We start from the raw sequence: 14,125 nt of genomic DNA on the forward strand, positions 1-14,125 counted from the left end.
TGTCCGTGCTGAAATCCGTGAGCAAGTGGTCAGTGATGTATCCTTGAAGCTGTCCGTGAATAATTTTCAAAGTATCTCTTGTTAATGATACGTGAATGGCATCCGTGTTGCATCCGTGGTTTTCACGGACCCGTATACTATTAGTGGATGTGATGGATTTGTGAACACGGACAAAATAGAGCATGCATCTGTGCTATAAAACACTGACCGTGCTAAAACACTGATGTCTGAGAACATGTACAGCACACGTCCGTGAAACACTGACATGTGAATGAGGCTTAACTCCCTGGATCCACGACCCCTCTCTGGTAGCTATGGCCTGTAATATTATTACACCCCAGAAATACATCCAGGCCCCTCTTGAACTCTTTGACTGTACTCACTCACCATCAACACCAACTCAGGCAGAGAGTTCCATAGTCTCACTGCTCTTACCATAAAGAATCCTCTTCTATGTTTGTGTACAAACCTTCTTTCCTCCAGACGCAGAGGATGTCCCCTCGTCACAGTCACAGTCCTGGGGATAGATAGATTATGGGAGAGATCTCTGTACTGTCCCCTGATATATTTATATGGTTATTTTATTATTATTTATTTTAGAATTATAAAAGTAAGTGATCTATGCTTAGTTATATAGGAGTAGATTTATCAAAATTGGTGTAAAGAAAAAATGTCTTTCTTTTTTTTTTTCAGAGCTCCTTTGGAAAATGACAGGTAAAATCTGATTGGTTGCTATGGGCAACAAAGCTGCTTTTTTCTTTACACCAGTCTGATAAATCTCCCCCATAGTGAATGATTATTAGCTTAAAGTGGACCTATCACCATGAAATGCAGCGCAATCTGAAATCATCATGTTACAAAACAGAAGAAGTTGAGCAGATTGATATATATTTTTTTTATAATTTATACATTTATATCTTTGCTTTATTGCAGCCCTGTGAAAAACTATTAGTACAAGTAGGAGGGTTTAGCAGTGACTGACAGCTATCTCTATTATACACCATACTATAAGCACTTGTAACCCCCCTTCCTGTACCGATAGGTATTCACAGAGCTGCTAAAAAGCAAAGATATAAATTTAAAAAATTACAGGTTTTACTGAATCTTTTCCCATAAAACTATTATGAACAGTTATTTAGGCCATGGGGCTGAGCTGCAATACCAAGCACTGCCACTATACGATGTACAACGGCTCCCTGAAACAGCTGATCAGGGGTGTGTGGGAGAGGGTGGGCAGGACTTGGCCAATGTGATATTGATGACCCATCCAGAGGATAGGTCATCATGATCTTTACCCTGATAACCCCTTTAACCACTTCAACCCCGCTAGCTGAAACCCCCTTAATGACCAGGCCACTTTTTACACTTCTGCACTACACTACTTTCACCGTTTATCGCTCGGTCATACAACTTACCACCCAAATTAATTTTACCTCCTTTTCTGCTCACTAATAGAGCTTTCATTTGGTGGTATTTCATTGCTGCTGACATTTTTACTTTTTTTGTTATTAATCGAAATGTAACGATTTTTTTTTAAAAAAAATGACATTTTTCACTTTCAGTTGTAAAATTTTGCAAAACAAACAACATCCATATATACATTTTTCGCTAAATTTATTGTTCTACATGTCTTTGATTAAATAAAAAATGTTTGGGTAAAAAAAAAAATGGTTTGGGTAAAAGTTATAGCATTTACAAACTATGGTACAAAAATGTGAATTTCCGCTTTTTGAAGCAGCTCTGACTTTCTGGGCACCTGTCATGTTTCCTGAGGTTCTACAATGCCCAAACAGTACAAACACCCCACAAATGACCCCATTTCAGAAAGTAGACACCCTAAGGTATTCGCTGATGGGCATAGTGAGTTCATAGAACTTTTTATTTTTTGTCACAAGTTAGCGGAAAATTATGATTTTTTTTATTTTTTTCTTACAAAGTCTCATATTCCACTAACTTGTGACAAAAAATAAAAACTTCCATGAACTCACTATGCCCATCACAAAATACCTTGGGGTGTCTTCTTTCCAAAATGGGGTCACTTGTGGGGTAGTTATACTGCCCTGGCATTCTAGGGGCCCAGATGTGTGAGAAGAAGTTTGCAATCAAAATCTGTAAAAAATGACCGGTGAAATTCGAAAGGTGCACTTTGGAATGTGTGCCCCTTTGCCCACCTAGGCTGCAAAAAAGTGTCACACATGTGGTATCGCCGTACTCAGGAGAAGTTGGGGAATGTGTTTTAGGGTGTCATTTTACATATACCCATGCTGGGTGAGATAAATATCTTGGTCAAATGCCAACTTTGTATAAAAAAATGGGAAAAGTTGTCTTTTGCCAAGATATTTCTCTCACCCAGCATGGTTATATGTAAAATGACACCCCAAAACACATTCCCCAACTTCTCCTGAGTACGGCGATACCACATGTGTGACACTTTTTTGCAGCCTAGATGCGCAAAGCGGCCCAAATTCCTTTTAGGAGGGCATTTTTAGACATTTGGATCCCAGACTTCTTCTCACGCTTTAGGGCCCCTAAAAAGCCAGGGCAGTATAAATACCCCACATGTGACCCCACTTTGGAAAGAAGACACCCCAATGTATTCAATGAGGGGCCTGGCGAGTTCATACAATTTTTTTTTTTTTTGGGCATAAGTTAGCGGAAATTGATTTTTTTTTTGTTTTTTCTCACAAAGTCTCCCTTTCCGCTAACTTGGGACAAAAATTTCAATCTTTCATGGACTCAATATGCCCCTCACGGAATACCTTGGGGTGTCTTCTTTCCAAAATGGGGTCATTTGTGGGGTGTTTGTACTGCCCTGGCATTTTAGGGGCTCTAAAGCGTGAGAAGAAGTCTGGAATATAAATGTCTAAAAAAAATTACGCATTTGGATTCCGTGAGGGGTATGGTGAGTTCATGTGAGATTTTATTTTTTGACACAAGTTAGTGGAATATGAGACTTTGTAAGAAAAAATAAAATAAAAAATTTCCACTAACTTGGGCCAAAAAAATTTCTGAATGGAGCTTTACAGAGGGGGGGCTGATCAATGACAGGGGGGTGATCACCCATATAGACTCCCTGATCACCCCCCTGTCATTGATCACCCCCCTGTAAGGCTCCATTCAGACGTCCGTATGATTTTTACGGATCCACGGATACATGGATCGGATCCGCAAAACACATACGGACGTCTGAATGGAGCCTTGCAGGGGGGTGATCAATGACAGGGGGGTGATCAGGGAATCTATATGGTTGATCACCCCCCCCTGTCATTGATCACCCCCCTGTAAGGCTCCATTCAGACGTCCGTACGTATTTTGCGGATCCGATCCATGTATCCGTGGATCCGTAAAAATTATACGGACGTCTGAATGGAGCCTTACAGGGGGGTGATCAATGACAGGGGGGGGTGATCAATGACAGGGGGGTGATCAGGAAGTCTATATGGGTGATCACCCCCTTGTCATTGATCACCCCCCTGTAAGGCTCCATTCAGACGACCGTACGTGTTTTGCGGATCCGATCCATGTATCCGTAAAAATCATACGGACGTCTGAATGGAGCCTTACAGGGGGGTGATCAATGACGGGGAGGGGGGGTGATCAGGGAGTGTATATGAAGTGATCAGGGGTTCATAAGGGGTTAATAAGTGACAGGGGGGGTGTAGTGTAGTGGTGTTTGGTGGTACTTTGCACAGCTACCTGTGTCCTCTGGTGGTCGATCCAAACAAAAGGGACCACCAGAGGACCAGGTAGCAGGTATATTAGACGCTGTTATCAAAACAGCGTCTAATATACCTGTTAGGGGTTAAAAAAAATCACATCTCCAGCCTGCCAGCGAGCGATCGCCGCTGACAGGCTGGAGATCCACTCGCTTACCTTCCGTTCCTGTGAGCGCGCGCGCCTGTGTGCGTGCGTTCACAGAAAATCTTGCGTCTCGCGAGATGACGCGTATATGCGTCGCTGAGCGCACAGCTGCCACCTCCGGACCGCAGATCTGCGTTAGTCGGTCCGGAGGTGGTTAAAGAGGCTCTGTCACCTCTCATGACATGCCTCTTTTAATAGTTTCATGCATTCCCCACGTAATAACAATTCTGGAACAAATATTCTTATGGCTCTATGATGTGCCGTTCCTTTATTATTTCTACTACAGGTTATGAATGAATTGCTAGCAGTCTGCAGTAAGGGTACAAAGGGGAGGTAACCAGTTGGGGGTGTGTACCTGAACAGTCTGAAAATGGCAGTATTGATTGGATGGAGTCAGACTGTTCAGGTACACGCCTCCAACTGGTTACCTCCCCTCAGTACCCTTACTGCAGACTGCTAGCATTTCTGTCATAACTTCTAATAGAAGTAATAGAGGAACGGCACATCACACAGACATAAGAATAGAGGCTCCAGAATTGTTATTACATGAGGAATGCATGAAGCTATTAACACAGGCATGTCCAGGGTGGTGACAGGTCCTCTTTAAATCATTTGAATATCTTCCCAGAACTGGGCATCACAGGCAGTCAGTGTGTCTATAGAGAGAACACGCTGGCAGTCCTCCAGTGTCCACAGCAGCATCCACACTGATTCAAGCAGATAGATGCAGTGACCGGTGACCACACTGCAGCTCCACTGTATCTGTCAGACAGTGAACGCAGGAAGAAAGTTCTGCACCACAAATGACTAGGCTTTTAAAGAAAAGATTTTACACAGGTACTTCACATAAAATGACTGAAGATATTACATTTTATTACAAGTATGCAGTCTGCTAGCAGTTTTGACACATTTGGCCTCTGTCAGGTGAATACGATGGACCATGGTTACATAAGTCACTTAAAAACCACCACATGTGAATCCACCCCGAGAGTACGCCTTCCATCTGAATGAGCGTTGCTTCTGTTGCAGACTTTAAAAACCATGTCCTCACATCTGTGTAGGTTTCTTTTTGTAAAACCCCATATACATCCATTGTTCTTGCTGTGGTTAGGGAGGCACACACATGAAGGTTATACAAAACGCACAGCAGTGTGAGGGCGTGCACAGTGTGAGGGGTCACATAGGACACAGCGGGACAGTGTTAGGGATCTACATTCAAAACTATAGGGTTCCCATATGAGGAGTGCACATGCACCAGGGGTGTATGTCAATGTGAGGCATGGACACATATAATGGGTGTCCATGTAGTATGAGGAACATACATACAGAGGGGGTTACTGGGGATGTATTGTGGTCCGATTGTTGTACATGCCAGGGTCAGCATAGTCACATTGCTGCTAGGTGGGGCCATGGCAAACATACAATGATAGGTAGACCCTTTTTACTAGGCAGGTCTATTGCAGTGTCAAGCAGCGACAGGTATAGTACTGCCTTAGTGTCCATTCACACGTCCGCAATTCTGTTTTGCTTTTTGCGAAACGGAATTCCGGACCCATTCATTTCTAAGGGGCCGCACGATGTGCTGCCCGGATCCGGAAATGCGGACCCGCAATTCTGATCCCGGAAAAAAATAGAACATGTCCTATTCTTGTCCGCATCTGCCGGCGATGTGCGGTCCACAAAATGCGGCACGCTCATTGCCGGTGTCCGTGTTTTGTGGATCCGCAAAACACACACGGATGACAAAAAAGTCTACAGCTACAGTACACGATGACATGTCGCAGAAAAGTAACGCAAATTTTTTATAATGATAATCAATGGTGTTGCAACTTGGATGGATTTTTTGTGACTGTTGCAGCATGTAGCATTGACTATCTATTGACTATCCATTAACTATCATTACACAAAATGTCGAGCAACACCTGCCACTGTGTAAGCCGACCCTTATAGTGCCCCCAGTAGTACTAATGCCCCATAATATGCTCCCCTACAGTGCCCCAGTAGTAAAAAACAAACAAAAAAGCACTGTAAATATGCTCCCCCAGAGCGGCATTTATAGTAATAATAAGGCCCCTATACCCCCCCCCCAGTAATAATAATGCCTCCCTATAGTAACCAAGTAGTAATAATCCCCCCTATATTGGCCCAGTAGTAGTAATAATGTCTTCTATAGTGTCCCCAGCAGTAGTTATAGTGGCTCATATACAGTGCCTTGAATAATTATTCATAGATTTTGAACCTGGACCTCTTTAACCTGGTCTGGACTTTGACTGGGCCATTCTAACACATGAATATGCTTTGATCTAAACCCTTCCATTGTAGCTCTGGCTGTATGTTTAGGGTCGTTGTCCTGCTGGAAGGTGAACCTCCGCCCCAGTCCCAAGTCTTTTGCAGCCTCTAACAGGTTTTCCTCCAGGGTTGCCCTATATTTAGCCCCATCCATCTTCCCATCAACTCTGTCCAGCTTCCCTTTCCCTGCTGAAAAAAGCATCCCCACAGCATGATGCTGCCACCAGCCTGTTTCACTGTGGGGATGGTGTGTTCAGGGTGATGTGCAGTTACTTTTGCACAACACATAGCATTTTGCATTTAGGCCAAAAAGTTCAACTTTGGTCTCACCTGACCAGAGCATCTTCTTCCATGTTTGTTGTGTCTTGCTTTCAAAAATGTCTTTCTTCTTGCCACTTCCATAAAGGCCAGATTTGTGTAGTACACGACTAATAGTTGTCCTGTGGACAGATTCTCCCACCTGAGCTGTGGATCTCTGCAGCTCCTCCAGAGTGACCATGGGCCTCTTGGCTGCTTCTCTAATTAGTGCTCTCAGCCTGGGCTGTGAGTTTGTGTGGATGGCCATGTCTTTGTAGGTTTGTAGTTGTGCCATACTCCTTCCATTTTTGGATGATGGTTTGAACAGTGCCCTGTGAGATGTTCAGAGCTTGGGATATTTTGTTATAACCTAATCCTGCTTCTGCTTTACACTTCTTCACAACTTTATTCCTGACCTGTCTAGTGTGTTCCTTGGTTTTCATTCTGCTGTTTGATTACTAATGTTTAGGGATGAGGACACTTTTTTTTCAAGTTCAGCGTACAAGGTTCAGGTTATCTTAGAATTCTGTTGGGTTGGGTTCACACGGGCGTTGCGGGAAAAGATGCGGGTGCGTTGCGGGAACATGCACAATTTTTCCCCGCAAGTGCAAAGTGTTTTAATGTGTTTTGCACACGCATGAGAAAAATCGGCATGTTTGGTACCCAGACCCGAACCCAGATTTCTTCACAGAAGTTCCGGTTTGGGTTAGATGTTCTGTAGATTTTATTATTTTCCCTTATAACTTGGTTATAAGGGAAAATAATAGCATTCTTAATACAGAATGCTTAGTAAAATAGGGCTGGAGGGGTTAATAAGAACAAAAAAATTTAACTCACCTTAATCCACTTGTTCGCACAGCCCGACTTCTCTTCTTTCTTCTTTGCTGTCCAGGAGGAAAAGGACCCGTGGTGACGTCACTGCACTCATCACATGATCCATCACCATGGTGATGGGTCATGTGACGGACCATGTGATGAGGCGCAGTGACATCACCACAGATCCTTTTCCTCAAAGAAGAGGAAAGAAAAGAAGTCGGGCTGCGCGAACAAGTGGATTAAGGTGAGTTAAATTATTTTTTACCCCTCCAGCCCTATTTTACTTAGCATTCTGTATGAAGAATGCTATTATTTTCCCTTATAACCATGTTATAAGGGAAAATAATAATGATCGGGTGGCCACCCCGATCATCTCCCAGCAACCGTGCGTGAAAATTGCACCGCATCAGCACTTGCTTGCGGACGCTTGCGATTTTCACGCAGACCCATTCACTTCTATCATGCACACAGCCCCATAGAAGTGAATGGGTCCGGATTTCGCTCATCCTTACTAATGTTCTCTAACAAACCTCTGAGACCTTCACAGAACAGTTGAGAATACATTATACACAGGTGGACGCTATTTACTAATCAGATGACTTCTGAAGGCAATTGTTCACACTGGAGTGTGTATACAGATCATTCCTGTGTCCCTGTGATGTGTGTACATACAGAACATATGTCAGGAGTCTGTATACAGATCATTCCTGTGTCCCTGTGAGGTGTGTACACACAGAACATATGTCAGGGGTGTGTAAACAGATCATTACCGTGTCCCTGTGAGGTGTGTGCACACATAACATATGTCAGGAGTGTGTACACAGATCATTACCGTGTCCCTGTGAGGTGTGTACACACAGAACATATGTCAGGGGTGTGTACACAGATCATGTGTCAGGGGTGTATACAGATCATTACCGTGTCCCTGTGAGGTGTGTACACACAGAACATATGTCAGGGGTGTGTACACAGATCATTACCGTGTCCCTGTGAGGTGTGTACACACACACAACATATGTCAGGAGTGTGTATACAGCTCATTACCGTGTCCCTGTGAGGTGTGTACACACAGAACATATGTCAGGAGTGTGTATACAGATCATTACCGTGTCCCTGTGAGGTGTGTACACACAGAACATATGTCAGGAGTGTGTATACAGATCATTACCGTGTCCCTGTGAGGTGTGTACACACAGAACATATGTCAGGAGTGTGTATACAGATCATTACCGTGTCCCTGTGAGGTGTGTACACACAGAACATATGTCAGGGGTGTGTATACAGATCATTACCGTGTCCCTGTGAGGTGTGTACATAAAGAACATATGTCAGGAGTCTGTATACAGATCATTCCTGTGTCCCTGTGAGGTGTGTACACACAGAACATATGTCAGGGGTGTGTATACAGATCATTACTATATCCCTGTGAGGTGTGTACATACAGAACATATGTCAGGGGTGTGTACACAGATCATTACCGTGTACCTGTGAGGTGTGTACACACAGAACATATGTCAGGGGTGTGTACACAGATCATTACCGTGTCCCTGTGAGGTGTGTGCACACAGAACATATGTCAGGAGTGTGTACACAGATCATTACTGTGTCCCTGTGAGGTGTGTACACACAGAACATATGTCAGGGGTGTGTACACAGATCATTACCGTGTCCCTGTGAGGTGTGTACACACAGAACATGTGTCAGGGGTGTATACAGATCATTACCGTGTCCCTGTGAGGTGTGTACACACAGAACATGTGTCAGGGGTGTGTACACAGATCATTACCGTGTCCCTGTGAGGTGTGTACACACACACAACATATGTCAGGAGTGTGTATACAGATCATTACCGTGTCCCTGTGAGGTGTGTACACACACACAACATATGTCAGGGCTGTGTATACAGCTCATTACCGTGTCCCTGTGAGGTGTGTACACACAGAACATATGTCAGGAGTGTGTATACAGATCATTACCGTGTCCCTGTGAGGTGTGTACACACAGAACATATGTCAGGGGTGTGTATACAGATCATTACCGTGTCCCTGTGAGGTGTGTACATACAGAACATATGTCAGGAGTGTGTACACAGATCATTACCGTGTCCCTGTGAGGTGTGTACATACAGAACATATGTCAGGAGTGTGTACACAGATCATTACCGTGTCCCTGTGAGGTGTGTACACACAGAACATATGTCAGGAGTGTGTATACAGATCATTACCGTGTCCCTGTGAGGTGTGTACATACAGAACATGTGTCAGGGGTGTGTATACAGATCATTACCGTGTCCCTGTGAGGTGTGTACACACAGAACATTTGTCAGGGGTGTGTATACAGATCATTACCGTGTCCCTGTGAGGTGTGTACATACAGAACATATGTCAGGAGTGTGTACACAGATCATTACCGTGTCCCTGTGAGGTGTGTACACACAGAACATATGTCAGGAGTGTGTATACAGATCATTACCGTGTCCCTGTGAGGTGTGTACATACAGAACATGTGTCAGGGGTGTGTATACAGATCATTACCGTGTCCCTGTGAGGTGTGTACACACAGAACATATGTCAGGGGTGTGTATACAGATCATTACCGTGTCCCTGTGAGGTGTGTACATACAGAACATATGTCAGGAGTGTGTACACAGATCATTACCGTGTCCCTGTGAGGTGTGTACATACAGAACATATGTCAGGAGTGTGTACACAGATCATTACCGTGTCCCTGTGAGGTGTGTACATACAGAACATATGTCAGGAGTGTGTACACAGATCATTACCGTGTCCCTGTGAGGTGTGTACACACAGAACATATGTCAGGAGTGTGTATACAGATCATTACCGTGTCCCTGTGAGGTGTGTACATACAGAACATGTGTCAGGGGTGTGTATACAGATCATTACCGTGTCCCTGTGAGGTGTGTACACACAGAACATATGTCAGGGGTGTGTATACAGATCATTACCGTGTCCCTGTGAGGTGTGTACACACAGAACATATGTCAGGGGTGTGTATACAGACCATTACCGTGTCCCTGTGAGGTGTGTACACACAGAACATACGTGAGGCGGTTTCTCGGTTACAGCAGGGCAGCGTGTCAGCGTGAGGGGTGTGCATCACCTGGCGTGCTGTGGGCGTGGCACTAAGTTGTAGGGGGCGTGGCACGCCGGGTGTAAACGAGCAGTGCAGGAAATAGGTCGCCGAGCAGGCAGACACCGAGCGCTCCGTGGACGTGTACGGACTTTTCCGAATCTCCGCTAGCGCTGCACCCGGCCGGGCACGGCTCCCAGCACCTCGTCCACCGCCCGTCAGTCTGCACTGGTTTGAGGGATTTAGTTTGCCAATGTGAGAGCCGCACAGAAGAGGGTGTCACCAGCGGAGAACAGCCCGGCCGGGTGGCTGAGCATGTAGTGGACGTGGGCGCTTTCATCCCCGGGGGTCAAGCAGATGACGTGGAGTAGCAGCATGAGCAGCGGATACAGCAGCTTGGAGGAGGACTCCGAGGAGTTTTACTTCACCGCCAAGACCTCCTTCAAGAGGAGCCCGTGGAGGGCAGCCCGGGGCCAGCATGTGAGTGTTAGCCGGGGGGAGGGGAGGGCACGGAGAGGTCCTCTCGGCCATCACCCGCTCCAGGCTTTATCTCCAGTCTGTGTGCCGGGGTCCTGTTACAGATTCGGGCTGTTCTGCGACATAACGGGTGTCCTGGGGGCCCCTCTGTCTGCCTTTGTAAAAATGTGACGGAAAAAGTTCAAAGATCTGCAGGAGACTCCATCAGACTGTGAAGCCGCCTGCCCAGTGCTTGAAGCCTGCGGGTGTATTCACATGCAGCAGATTTTTTGGGTAGAAATCTGTGGAAAAAAATCCATGTCATTAATCAGAATAGGTTGTGTCTGCCCTGTGTGCTGGATTTCTGCAAGCCCTGTAAAGATAACCTGGAGAGGTCTGATGCAAGAGGGTTAACTCTAAAGGGGGTTTGTAGCTTTCTACCAAATCTTGACAGTCCTCCCTGTCCATGCTGGGCTGGTGGTGGGACGCATACGTAACTGGTCATGTGTGCAGGGGTGACTTGTCTCCCAAGTGGCATGTCACGGTTCTGGGGGGGGGGGGGCACAGGACCACTGTGGCCAGTTTCTGGATGCAGTGGCACATTTCTGCAGATGAATGTGTATGAGGGTCCTGTATGGGTAGCGCTGTGGTTTAGCATGTATTCTGCAGCCAAGGACGTTAGTAGAGCTGAATGGTGCTGCAGTGTGCATGCCCGACCACTGCTCCACTTATACAGGGAGACACAGGGCCCCCAGTGCCAGCTGTCAGACCCCCTCCCACCCTGGAGGGAGCTCCATTGACTTCTATGGGAGAGTTTTCTAGGCATGCTCTAGGTTTGCATATGTCTGCATATTTTGTGTTATCTATACAAAGGTGGTATCTGTCATTGTAGTCAATGCAGGAAAGGGATCTGTACAGACCAAAAAGTGACGTGTGTGATATAGATATAGTGACATTTGGTATTTCCGTTCTGGAGATAGGTGCAGGTCCAGGTCCAACCTCCTAGGACCTGCACCTATCTGACATTGGTGGCATATCACTAGGATGTATTCCGGTTGTTGGAAGTTATCCCCTGCCAACCGGATAGGGGATAACTATTAGATTGGTGGGGGTCCTACTGCTGGGACCCCCACCGATCACAAGAAGGGGCAGGGGGGCTCATACCTTCTGCAGCTCCCCTGAAATGACTGGAGCAGCCGCTTCATTTATTTCTATGGGAATTCCGGAGATAGGTGAGCACAGTATCTCGCTATCCCCGGAATTTCCATAGAAATGAATGAAGCGGCTGCGCTTATGTGCGATTGGCTGGCACGTTCTTTTTAAGGGAGCTGCAGGGGGTATGGGGTCCAAGTGGCAGGACCTCCACCAATCTAATAGTTAACCCTTATCCTGTGGATAGGGGATAACTTCTAACAACCAGAATACCCCTTTAAAAAGGGATTCTGTCACCAGTTTATGACCCCCACATTCAAAAATATGGTTATGTGCATGGAGCCCTTGTGATTCCTAATGTGGTCTTATAAGCTAAATCTGTAGGCTCATTTAGTGTAAAAAACGTTTTATCTAACCTGTCATTCATCTCGGTAAGGTGCCCAGGGGGTTGCTCATGTCTTCCAGATGCCGCCCGTACCCGGCAGCCTTCAGGTCATCGGGAGGTTGAGCGAAGTGCCGGCGCATGCGCGCTTCGCTCAGTGAAGCCGAACGGAGAAGTCCGCACGGGCGCATCAGGCACAGGCCTGTGCGCACGTGCGGGATGTTAGAGAAGGAGGGGGGGAGTGAGGGAGAGCCGGAGGAGAAGCAAATGATTCTGAGGCGGCGCTGATGACGGCTAAGGCTACTTTCACACTAGCGTTCGATCGGATCCGTTCTGAACGGATCCGATCATAATAATGCAGACGGAGGCTCCGTTCAGAACGGATCCGTCTGCATTATTTTTAGCATAGAACAGCTAAGTGTGAAAATAGCCTAGTACGGATCCGTCCAGACTTTCAATGTAAAGTCAATGGGGGACGGATCCGCTTGAAGATTGAGCCACATTGTGGCATCTTCAAACGGATCCGTCCCCATTGACTTACATTGAAAGTCTGGACGGATCCGCACGCCTCCGCACGGCCAGGCGGACACCCGAACGCTGCAAGCAGCGTTCAGCTGTCCGCCTGTCCGTGCGGAGGCGAGCGGAGCGGAGGCTGAACGCCGCCAGACTGATGCAGTCTGAGCGGATCCGCCTCCATTCAGACTGCATCAGGGCTGGACGGCTGCGTTCGGGTCCGCTCGTGAGCTCCTTCAAACGGAGCTCACGAGCGGACCAGCGAACGCTAGTGTGAAAGCAGCCTAAGGAGGAGCTGGGCACCAACGGCGGCGGGTGCGGGCGGCATCTGGAAGACATGAGCAACCCCCTGGGCACCTTACCGAGATGAATGACAGGTTAGATAAAGCGTTTTTTACACTAAATGAGCCTACAGATTTAGCTTATAAGACCACATTAGGAATCATAAGGGCTCCATGCACATAACCATATTTTTGAATGTGGGGGTCAAAAACTGGTGACAGAATCCCTTTAAGCCTTACCACTAGCATTTTAGGCCACATCCCCCTCATCAAGCGGGAAATAGTTAAAGGGCTTTTCCCATCTCGGACAATGGGGGTATATCGCTAGGATATGCCACCATTGTCTGATAGGTGCAGGTCCCACCACTGGGACCTGCACCTACAATGAGAACGAAGCCGAGAGATGAACGGAGGGCGCACGGTGCATGCGCAGCCGCCCTCTATTCACTTCTATGGGGCCGCCGAAAATAGCACACTCTGGCTGGGCTATTGCCATCTGCCCCATAGAAATGAACAGGAGCATGGGCCGTGCATGCGCGGTGCGCTCCTATTCACTCCTATGGGAGCAGCGCTTGGTGGTGGACGGACCTCGGGAAATCCTGGGTCCTCCAGCCACAGCGCTCCTCGCTTCGTTCCCGTTGTAGGTGCGGGTCCAACTGCTAGGACCCGCACTTATCAGACAATGGGGGCATATCCTAGTGATATGCCCCTATTGTCTGAGATAGGAATACCCCTTTAACTTAAACTTGAGAGAGTCAGTCAGTCCTGACCAATATGTTTTCAAAATGACTTCTGAGGACTACATACACTGCTGGGGGGCCATGCTTATAGATCAGTGCTCCCCAGTATATGGTGTCCTTCCGCTCAGTGTACATGGGTTCAGTCACTGAAGCATGTCCCCATTTCTGTATTGTGTTGAATTGGGAATATTTGGTGTCCACAGCATAAAGAGGAGCTTCCTGGCCTCACCCCTGCCAGCTTTGTG

The 14,125-nt window shown here is 46.7% G+C and overlaps 1 protein-coding gene across 3 annotated transcripts in view; it reads left to right on the forward strand.

Annotated features, from left to right (window-relative positions):
- RASSF3 (Ras association domain family member 3) overlaps positions 1-14,125 on the forward strand; it is a 158,922-nt gene that overhangs the window by 119,407 nt on the left and 25,390 nt on the right. The window contains exon 1 of one of the 3 annotated variants that reach the window (XM_044280484.1): positions 10,379-10,836. The exons of the other annotated variants lie outside the window; for them this stretch is intronic. Coding sequence (XP_044136419.1) covers positions 10,714-10,836 — 123 coding nt within the window. The 5' untranslated portion in view covers positions 10,379-10,713. Of the gene's footprint in view, positions 1-10,378; positions 10,837-14,125 lie in introns of those variants that run through there. 3 annotated transcript variants of the gene reach the window in all.

The sequence above is a fragment of the Bufo gargarizans genome, chromosome 2 (assembly GCF_014858855.1).
Source record: "Bufo gargarizans isolate SCDJY-AF-19 chromosome 2, ASM1485885v1, whole genome shotgun sequence".
In the NCBI taxonomy this organism is placed as follows: domain Eukaryota; kingdom Metazoa; phylum Chordata; class Amphibia; order Anura; family Bufonidae; genus Bufo; species Bufo gargarizans.